A 10,198-nucleotide genomic window follows, 5' to 3' on the forward strand; every position below is an offset into this window, starting at 1 on the left:
GGCTCAAGTTCTTGGGATAAGCTTTTCTTTTATTTCTAAAATCTAAAATAAGCTTATAATAATTTTAATATTCATCATATTTACAATTTAGTTTTTTTGCCTTATTACTGAGTCTTGTCAATATTTAGTTTCAGTAAGTTCAACTGTGCTCTGTAAATGTATTACTGTGCCTGTAAACCATTCTCAAACTCAATACAAAAGTGGCCCCAGGACAGAGAGAGCCTTAGGGTGCTCCAGAAGGATTCCTAAGTACTGAACTTTTCTGGTTACCATTTATTACATACTGAGCCCTATATCACAAATAACCCTCTAAAAGGTGTAATGTTACACCTTTAAACGCCATGTTTTTCAACTTTCGCAATATTTTTTTATGACAAACAAGATCAAACGCCTTACATAAATCTACACAGCTGTGAACTTTTTTTAATCTAACCACTAGATGGAGAAAAGCTTTGTTACATGAAAAACTCAACCAAGGTAGGCCAATAAGAAAACACATCATTAATTCTATTGAAACTATATTTCTAGTTTCAATTCATTTCCAAGTTCTTTATTAAATTCAAATTCACCCTATTTTCCACTATTTGCATTCCTGTTTGGTGAGCTTCTATTTTATCTATTTTTAATATTCATATTTCCAAAGGTATGAGTAAAACCGATCAATTTAATCTACATACAAGCAATTCTAGGTATTGGTTTAAAACACTGTATTAATTACCCAAGATTTCTTGGAACATATAATAATAATTTAAACCTATAAGATTCTTGAGTGCTGATCCCCCCTATTTCGTCCCTTTTTTGTGGGGTTTTCTCCTAACAGGCTGACTGTCCTCAGACTTGTCCTCGCTACTACTTTCCTCTACGCTATCGGACAATTCGTCCATACTATCCGGCATTTCGTGCTTCATAGAATCCAATGTTTCTTCACTTTTGTTTAGCCTCTCTTTGGAATGGGTGATCCCCGGTATCTTTTTGTTATGGGACGAAGAGAAAATCGCTCCTAGAGAGCCCAGGGATTGAGTTGATCGGAATAGGGAGCTTCGGGGTCCCGGGGAATGACGGTGAATAGTGCCCGGGAGGCGCAAAGATTTTTTGAATTCCTGAAATATACATATTGAGATGTAAAGAAAATCTGTTGTTTGAATTCCTTGTAAATTGATAAATTACTTTGTGAACATTTGTGTTTTGTTGAAAGAAAATTAGCAAAATGAAATATCCTTAAATACATCTTCAAGTGCAACCCCTATATTAATGTGAGTAGAGTCTTATTTCACCTTTGAGCATCTATGCAAATTGTGCAATATGCGCAAACAAAAACTATTTTCTTTCTTAATATAAGAATATTCTGATATATTTTTTGACTACTGCCTGATACGTAAAATCATATATCAGGCAGAGGTGAAAAAGAGAACTTATTTTCACCTTGATTTTTCCAGTCGGTGCCTTACTAGAACTAAATATTCCTAGAATATCCCCATAGAATGACAAATTTTATTGACATTTACAACAGGCATTTAAAATTATACTTAAAATAGATCTTTTACGTTTCCCCAAGAGATCAAACAAATGCGATTTGATGTGCTCACATTACAAAACACCTAAACAGTATTTCAGTATTTACCAAGTCCATTTTTCCTTGCATAGCTTGAAAGTCCTTTAAATAATACAGACAAATTATTATTTAAAGCATATTAAAAAGTACTTAATAATCTTTTACTTACTTCCAAATCAGCGCTTTCGTCAATTCCATCCACAGATGCATAAGCTTTGGTAAGTACCTCCAAGGCTCTGGCATGATACCCCATTTCAATACTAATAAAATCCAAAAGTACAGACTTCACATCATGCAGTTTTTGCCTTTCAAAAGTAGAAGCTTTTTCCTCAATATGGTGCACCGTTTTGGAGAGTTCTGCAGTAGCTTTTACTAATTCAGTTTCAGCTTGTGACTAAAAGAAAGAATTCAAATCTCAACAGATTTTTGCACGCGCAACAGAGGTATTTCTCATATTTGCACCTAATGTTTGCTTTAAACACTACTTGTTGAAACCCTTATAGCTATAGATAGAGCAATGATGAAAAATATTCCTGTACTGTTTATATATTTACAATCTGTTGTCTATTCCTGGGGTTTCTGTCTCTGATCCTATCCAGTTGGCGTTTTCGTTGCACCTCTCGTTCTCTAGCAGCGAAAATGTCTTTGACTTCTTCCCTTGCACGTTTGCAAATATCTTCATAACGTGAAAGCTCCCCCACAACTACATCAGATATAAAAAAAAACTGAAGATAAATAATATTTCCCAATTTTTCTGCTATATACCTCTCATCTCTAAAGCCTGAGTTCTAGCATCACCATAATCACTTAAAGTAGAAACACAATCAGCAAAATTTTCCAATCCAACCGACAAGGATTTGTTAATGCTTTCATTGCTGGAATATGCCAGAACGCTTTTAGCTACTTCATCCCCTTTGTCGCGGATTCTAGCTGCTTTTCTAGCATATTGGCCAAAAGTGTCGCATATATCTGCCAAGTGTTTTTCCACAAGTTGAATGCGGTCATGCAGGAATTTTGCTTCTTCTTCACTGAAAAATGCCAAAAGTGTTTTTCAGTTTTTTGGAGAGATTATTGAAGCGAAATCAAATATATTTTCAATTTTTTAAATAAATCTTCGACAGCTATTTCTATAAGGAATATACTCCCCCGTTGATCTATCTACTAATGATCGCATTTATGTCCAAAAATGAACAGATAATTGCGGATTTTTTATCGCCTCTTTTCAACCCGAATGCGTGAAATCCGAAAGTTAAATAGACCAATTTGTTAAGATCAGTAAGATATCTAAAGGTGGTCAATGCATATTTATTACTGATTATTGAGACGAGATTTAATAAGATCGTATATCGACCACAATTAAGATGTCTACTGCTGGCCTTAAAATAATTTATGAAATAGTGACTTATTAAGTTTAATTTGTTGTGATATTTAGTTCTTTTAAGATGGTCAAAACTTAAATCTAAGTGATCTATATTTTTGCGTTTGACACTTTATTAATATGTATCTATTAGCCACATTAACCTGTGTTGTGGTAATTAGATATTCGTTGATCTTTATTGAGATATTTTTAAATGAGATATCTAAAGATTGCATTTTTCTCAGTGTACCTACCTATAGATTCTGAAACATCTGTATGTACTTGAAATGAATGTATGAATTTAATATTCAGTTGTTCTGAGAGGCAAAAAACAATAAAAGTAGAAATGTTTCAATCGGCCCTTTGAGTGACTCCATCTTGCCCTATCCGAAGAAATAGAATTCCATATCATATATTCGAACTTCACAGGGGAAAGTTCTGGGTGTCATGATGTACGTTGTACTGAAAAATCAATCAACTTTTCTTTGTATTTGATGGAACCTTAATGGTTTACAGTAAAAAAACGAACACAAAGCGTAATTATAAATGTATAAAAATGGATATTGATGCATCGCAATTAACTTTAAATGTTCAAAAAACCAGTTATATTGGATTGTTAAATACTGAAACAATCGGTTATTCACTATATTAAGATTAAAAATTGTAATCGATGGTTTCAAATATAAATTATCTATGGAACTATTGATAATAATTTAAAATGGAATAATATGCATATTGCATATTTGATATTAAAAAATATAAAACGATCTCTAAAAACCATTTCTACTCGCAAAAAAAGACTATCATGAGTATAATATAAGAAGAAACGAAAGACACGCCTAACTATGCACGTACGATAAAAAACAGGACTCTCCAGTTTGCCAGTGTATAAAAACATTATTTATTCTATACCAAAAACTGCGTTTGAAAAGACAAATGAAAGGGGTGTGTATCGTAACCTAATAAAGACTTTGTGGAAAAACGGGGACAGCTAAAAAAAATATCCAAATTGTTAACGCTCTTGTTATTATAATTTAAAAATTGTCATCTCTGTTATTTTCAAATAGTCTAAGGCCTCGGTGCCAGATTTATTGCAATCCAATTTTGAGGTCACGAATAATCATTTTAGCAAAAAAATAGGATATTTGCAGGTATATAGGATACTATAATGCTCCAAATGGTACAGAAGGAAATTTTAAAAATAATTCTTAAAAAGTCTTATATACACTTGTATCACAGGCAACAATTTTTTCAATAGAACTGTGGTAAATGTTAGAACTTTATTATGTGTTAGTTTGTTGCTCTATTCGCGAGTTCCATGCACTGTAGGGAGTGTGAAAAAAGTACTATCCAGAAATATTTGAACTAATAAGTTTAATAAATCAGTTAAGAATTTAATATTAATCATTGTTGACAATTGTGAAGGAGATTTATCTAAATTCTTAATTAGGTTTGGTTAACATTATGTATTGGATGCCTTATCTTTTTTACTTTCTCCTTTCAGAATATTATTTGAGATTTATGTTGAGTTTTTTTAGCTGTTGCATTGTGAAAAATACTAATTATAAAAAACCTGGTAATTTGTATTTTATACACCCTTTCTTTCCATACAGATGCTGTACATTTAGGTAAACCTAAAATTTATTTTTAATAGTCATTTATAAAATTATATAATTATTAAACAGTTTTTAAAAAAAGTTAAGTGAGAAAAAAAATTATGAAGCAATTTGCAATAATTATCGAACAAGAAGCATTTTCACTACTACTATAATTATAATTATAGCCATATTCTCATAATACCAGGATCACAGAACATTTTCTTTTACCCCAGCATCGGACTTCACCTTTTCAGAGATCTTTTGCATTTCTTGCAGCTTACATCAAAGTTTACAGAATAGAGTTTGGCTCGCGATACGTATTAGAGTGAAATTATTAATGGATTTTAATGAAATTTTCAATAAAAATAGGGTGGTGATTAATAGAGGAGGTGTGAGGAGGTTCGAAAGTGTTTTTCTTCTATTGGGGTTTGTAATTATGGTGGAATAATGAAATTTTGCAGACTGTTAGTGGGTGGGAAGGGGCAACTTTTGATAAAATTCTCAAGGAGGATTAGGGGGGATAGTTTAGGGTTTAAAATTGACTTTTCTAGGTGAAGGAGTGCGTTTAGGGTCTTAAAATGGTGGGTCCACTACTTGTAGTGGCCCCTCTACAAATAGGAGTCATTCACTATAGTGAAAAAAAAATTCAAAAGGGGGGATTTTGGGGTGGCTTATGAAGTGTTTTGGTTTTTTGGGTATAACGGGGATAGTGAAACAAGTAGAACGTTGAAATTTGGCACGGTATCGATTAGTGGGTGTAGGAAGGGAAATGTATTAAAAAATTATTAAAAGGGGGGCATGGAGGATAATAGGATAGTTCTTTTGGATTTTCTCAAAAACGTATTCTTCGATTTGGCTGAAATTTTGATAGTTGGTGCTCTCGTATGCAAACTTTCAAAATTTTTGAAAAATTACCAAGAGCAGGAGGGGGATAAAAATTTAAAAAAATCCCTATGACACAGAGAAGGTTGAAAATCACTGGAGATCATTAGAATGACCCTCTAAATGTGTCTACCAAATTTCATTAAAATCGATTCTATTCTGTAAACTTTGCTTATACTATGTGGAACAACTATTGCCTTCGACGGTGAATGCTTGTGTTCCGGAGGCTTTTTCAAAACATGTTAAATTAAAACTATTATCAGAACAGCATACATATATTATGGTTATTTTTAATTTTTAGCAGGGCCATGTTGTAGTCTCTAATATTCGATCGACTTTGACAAATTTTTTTTCTTTATCTTAACATGCAACAATTTTCTAATTTGAACAAATAAAGCTCTAGATTGAAAAAAATATATTGTCCACTTTTTTGAGCAAAACTTTGATGATTCTTATTGGTAATAGAATACTATTTGGGATTTGTTGAGAGTTATTTTTGTGGGTTTGTTTAACTGTTGCATTATGAAAAATGTTAATTATGACAAAACTGGTAATTTGTACACCCTTTTTTTCAAATGCTGTGCATCTAGGTAAATATTAAATTATAATTTCTAATATCTTTTACCTACTAACTACTAAAAAAACTTGAAGAGGTCAAAAATGATAAAGCAATTTTCAATGAATATCAAAACAAGTCAACAGTACAAATCCCCCATAAATAAATGCACGTTTGATATTCATAGTAATAGATAGAAATTGATTGTTGTAAACAACAGGATAGATAGCAGTAGAGCAACCTCAATGTCCTACCTATATTCAAGATACTATAAATTGTCTACTTTTTTAGCAAAATGTTTTATTAAACACTTATATTATTTGCTAAAAGCTTATAGAATTTAGGCCCCAGAGAGTTGAAAGTACAGGAGAATTTGCTTACATAAATCAAAAAATTATATATAAAAACACAAACAGAATTAATTAAAAAAATAAAACAATTGTTGGTAATTGGTAAAAATAAAACTTGTGGAAGTCCTTGTTTCTATCTATAAAGATTTTCTTCTACTGTGTATTTCCCCTAAATACTATCAAGACTAGACTTGGTAGTCAAAAGCTTTTATCGAATAAATATGTTCCCTAATATAAAAGAGGAGAGAAATATGCCTGTTTGTATTTTGGCAAGTAATATGTCAGGTAAAATATACAAAGTATGAAAAAGAAAATCTTTAAATTACATTAAAATTTTTAAAAAAATCCTAATTAAGAAACTTCGTCAATGAGTAGAATAGATGGTCAGCTAGCAGTCATTAATGACCTTTTGAAAATGAATGACTTTTATCATTTTTAAAATGGTTTGGCAGTAGGTTAAAAATCCTCAGAGAGGTAATATCAGAGGGCCATCCTGTACCTGAGATTAATGAGTGAAAGGAATATAAAATTTGTCTGTATTTTGAGTCTGTAATGATTGATATCTGCAAATCTAACAAAGCTTGTGGATTTTTTTAAATAAAGACTTACTGAACTAGAAAAATAATGAATATATTCACTTACCAATTGCTTTTTGGTCTAAAAGAGTTTAACATTTTAAACAAATAGTATGTCCTTTCTGTTGTCATTGACCTTTCAAAGTTCACAATACAAACATAAACATGAAATCATCATAGCAACTTAAGGGAAAGTAAATCAATAATAAAGCATGCACAAGTTCTTATTTATTATAAAAATAATGCATTGACAAAGTAATAATTACATATCTTATTTTTATAAAAATACTTATGAACAATGAAAAATTATATTAAAAAAAAATTAAACATTATACTAAAACTACACTATTCAATGACTGCAAAGGAGCTTCCAGTACAAGCATATGCACATCTCACAGTTTTATTTTTCAAGATCTGAATGGGTATCCTGACATCTTTTTTATCACCAGTACCGCAGCTACCATGTTCATTCCACCCCCAAGCGTAGAGCTTGTTATCTCTAGACACTGCCAAGTTATGTTCCGAGCCCACACTCAGCTGCCTTATGTTACTTAAAGTGGGAATTTTTTCAGGCTTATATGGTACATCCCTCTCTGACCCTAATTGGCCATAAGTGTCTCTGCCCCATGTAAAGACTTCTCCATTTTTAGTGAGGGCTGCACTGTGGGTCCAGCCAGCATATACACTCTCCAAACCATCATGATGGAAAACTTCTAAAGGAATAAAACTGTTTGCCACATTAGGGTCTACACCCAACTGACCGAACTTGTTTTCCCCCCAACTTAATATTGTTCCATTTTCCCTCAGGGCCAAAGTGTGATGTTGGCCACTGGCAACACTGATGACATCCTCCAAATCTGGGACCCTTGTAATACTCAAATAATTGTTATCATCAAAATTATCACCCAGTCCTAACTGACCTTTGGCTCCAGTTCCAGCAACCAAAAGACCTCCTTCTTTGGTTATTATTGCAGAATGACGCAAGCCACAACTCACTTTCTTAAAACCTGTAGCCAATTTTTGAGATACTTGCAGTCTTGATGGTATTCCTGTACAGGTTATGCTCTTTGACAAACCCAACTGGGTGTGCTGGTTATTACCCCAAACAAATTGCTTGCCACATTCTGATACAGCAGCACTAAAGTCCCAGCCACAAGAGATCTCAACTATTTTAAATTCCTTCAGTATTTCAATCTGGGTGAGTTTCAAGGTGTCATCAGAGAGACCCAGCTGGCCTTTGGAATTCCAGCCACAACAATAAACTAATCCCGTGGATGAGAGGATTAAGGTATGCCCCGCACCTCCCGCTATCGAAACGATGTCTTCCGCTCTTAACTCGCTGCCCTTCAGTGGAACTTCTCTGGGGCTGACCTCCTCTTCAGACTTGTGCCCTAGACCCAATTGACCATAGCTATTGGCACCCTAAGGTAAATTATAAATGGTTTACAATGGAAATTGATTGCTGGGAGGCTGATTAGACTTACCCAAGCATAAAGAGTCATGATAAAACCAGAAATATTTAAAACGATCCGTCTTGATGTGAAAAATATGCACGCGTCCTGTCTAAAAAAACAGTAAGGTTAGGTTCCACTCTAATCAAAAAAAAGATGTCGAGTTGTAACGTTTTGAAAACCGTATCGCGATTGAAATGATTTGACCGGTTTTCTCAGGTAAACCGGTAAAAAATGGATCGTTTCTAGGATCGAAATTCGCGAAAATCGGTGAAAACGTCGTAAAATCTGTATAACTCAAACACGGGAGCAGGGATTCACTAATCACTGACGAAAACAATAGACCAGGGAATCTATTTATTTTTTTATAGAAAATATGTTGGCCACCCTGGTTTTTTGTGAACCAATCAAAGTGAACTGGATTATGTTTTTTCTCTTTTTGTCGAGGTGCAAAACACAAGGATGACAACATGCTACGCTAGCGGATAACCGGCACTGATATTGTTCAGCATTTTATTATGAAGCAAATTAATTACAATCATGCAAATTATTTATTTGCTGCTTAATAAAAAATTGCAAGATGGGATGCTCTGATTCGAAGTTCAACTCCTTTCCAGACCTATCTTTGAAAGAGAAAAGAATTTATTTAGACATAAATGTGAAATTTGCGACAATTGTATAAAAAAATAATAAAATAAAATAAAAATAAATAAACAATAAAAATATTGAAAATTGTATATATAAAATATTCTCTACTCTCCTACTATTAATTTTGCATCATATAATATTATTTCTAAGATTTCATATTTAATTTTTGATTAGTCTATCATTATTATTAAATTTCCCTTAACTGCTATATATTATTCCGTTGCGCTTGAGCCTAAATCTCGCTTGCATTTTGCCTCACTCTTTACTTCAGACCTGACAGCTGTCATATTGGTTAACCTAAGGACCTCTACACACGATCGTGCAAGGTTAGGTTCCACATATACAGGGTGAGTTTTTTAAAGTGTTACAATGCGATATGTCAAAAACGGCTGCAAATTTTTTTTTTGACATTTTGGTGACATTTCAAGTATACTGGGGGCACTTTTTGTGATATTTTTGACATTTGTCCCTTCACCCCCCTAAAAGGGGGGGAGGGTCACTTCCTTATTTTAAATGGAATGACGTGTTTTTTATTCTTAAATACGAATCTACATAAAATATGAAGTCTGTTTACAAAAAATTTTTAAAATTGCTCTGCTGGTTACGGAATTATGATCAAAAATGTTTTGATTAAATTTAAAAATAATTCGAATATTCTACTACAATAAAAACAAATTATTTCCTACTTTTTAACTATTTATCGTCTATGTATTATGCCTAAGGAGCTGTTCGAAGTGACCGCCTTCGACTTCCAAAAACTTTCTTATCCTTTCTTGACATGAGTTTCGTACCCGCTGTAACATTGCTGGTGTCACTAATGAACAAGCAAAACGAATCCTGTTCTTCATGTCCTCTGCAGTTGTAGGAGCACTAGCCATTACTTTGTCTTTTATAAATCCCCATAAAAAAAAGTCAAGGGGGGTCAAATCTGGCGAACGAGCAGGCCAGTTGACAGGATCACCTCGACCAATCCACCTGTTTTCAAAAATCTCATTTAAATAAGTACGGGTCTGTATGGCATAATGGGGTGGAGCTCCGTCCTGCTGAAACCATACGTTAGGATTTAAATTTTGGTTTAGTAGACGAGATAACTGATTTCTTAAAAAATCTGTGTAGACCTGTCCATTTAAATGACCTTGGAAAAAATGCGGACCAATAACTCTATCCTCGAAAATACTACACCATACGTTCACAGACCAGGGATGTTGATTTGGTACAGTTCTCATTCA

The 10,198-nt window shown here is 33.2% G+C and overlaps 2 protein-coding genes across 2 annotated transcripts; both read right to left on the reverse strand.

Annotated features, from left to right (window-relative positions):
* Positions 1–501: 501 nt before the first annotated feature.
* Positions 502–7,039, reverse strand: LOC126739714 (CBY1-interacting BAR domain-containing protein 1). The gene is made up of 5 exons (XM_050445509.1): positions 6,938–7,039; positions 2,318–2,580; positions 2,107–2,255; positions 1,722–1,946; positions 502–1,100 (listed from the first exon to the last, which is right to left on the reverse strand). The coding sequence occupies exons 1-5, from the start codon at positions 7,000–7,002 to the stop codon at positions 783–785; spliced, it is 1,020 nt and encodes a 339-aa protein (XP_050301466.1). The 5' UTR covers positions 7,003–7,039; the 3' UTR covers positions 502–782.
* Positions 7,040–7,076: 37 nt separating this feature from the next.
* Positions 7,077–8,684, reverse strand: LOC126739713 (secretion-regulating guanine nucleotide exchange factor-like). Its single transcript, XM_050445508.1, has 2 exons — positions 8,355–8,684; positions 7,077–8,292 (listed from the first exon to the last, which is right to left on the reverse strand). Exons 1-2 carry the CDS (start codon positions 8,370–8,372, stop codon positions 7,216–7,218), a joined length of 1,095 nt encoding a protein of 364 aa, XP_050301465.1. The 5' UTR covers positions 8,373–8,684; the 3' UTR covers positions 7,077–7,215.
* Between the last annotated feature and the right edge of the window lie 1,514 nt (positions 8,685–10,198).

This window comes from Anthonomus grandis, chromosome 8 (assembly GCF_022605725.1).
Source record: "Anthonomus grandis grandis chromosome 8, icAntGran1.3, whole genome shotgun sequence".
NCBI classification, from domain to species: domain Eukaryota; kingdom Metazoa; phylum Arthropoda; class Insecta; order Coleoptera; family Curculionidae; genus Anthonomus; species Anthonomus grandis.

Bases quoted from the DNA above. Each gene is read 5' to 3' on its own strand.
- LOC126739714 (XM_050445509.1), bottom strand. From the start codon at position 7,002: ATGACAACAGAAAGGACATACTATTTGTTTAAAATGTTAAACTCTTTT. The intron at 2,581-6,937 runs GTAAGTGAATAT...GGCATTTTTCAG, and splicing joins TTTAGACCAAAAAGCAATTG to TGAAGAAGAAGCAAAATTCC. The intron at 1,947-2,106 runs GTAAATATATAA...TCTTTCTTTTAG, and splicing joins CCAGGAATAGACAACAGATT to TCACAAGCTGAAACTGAATT.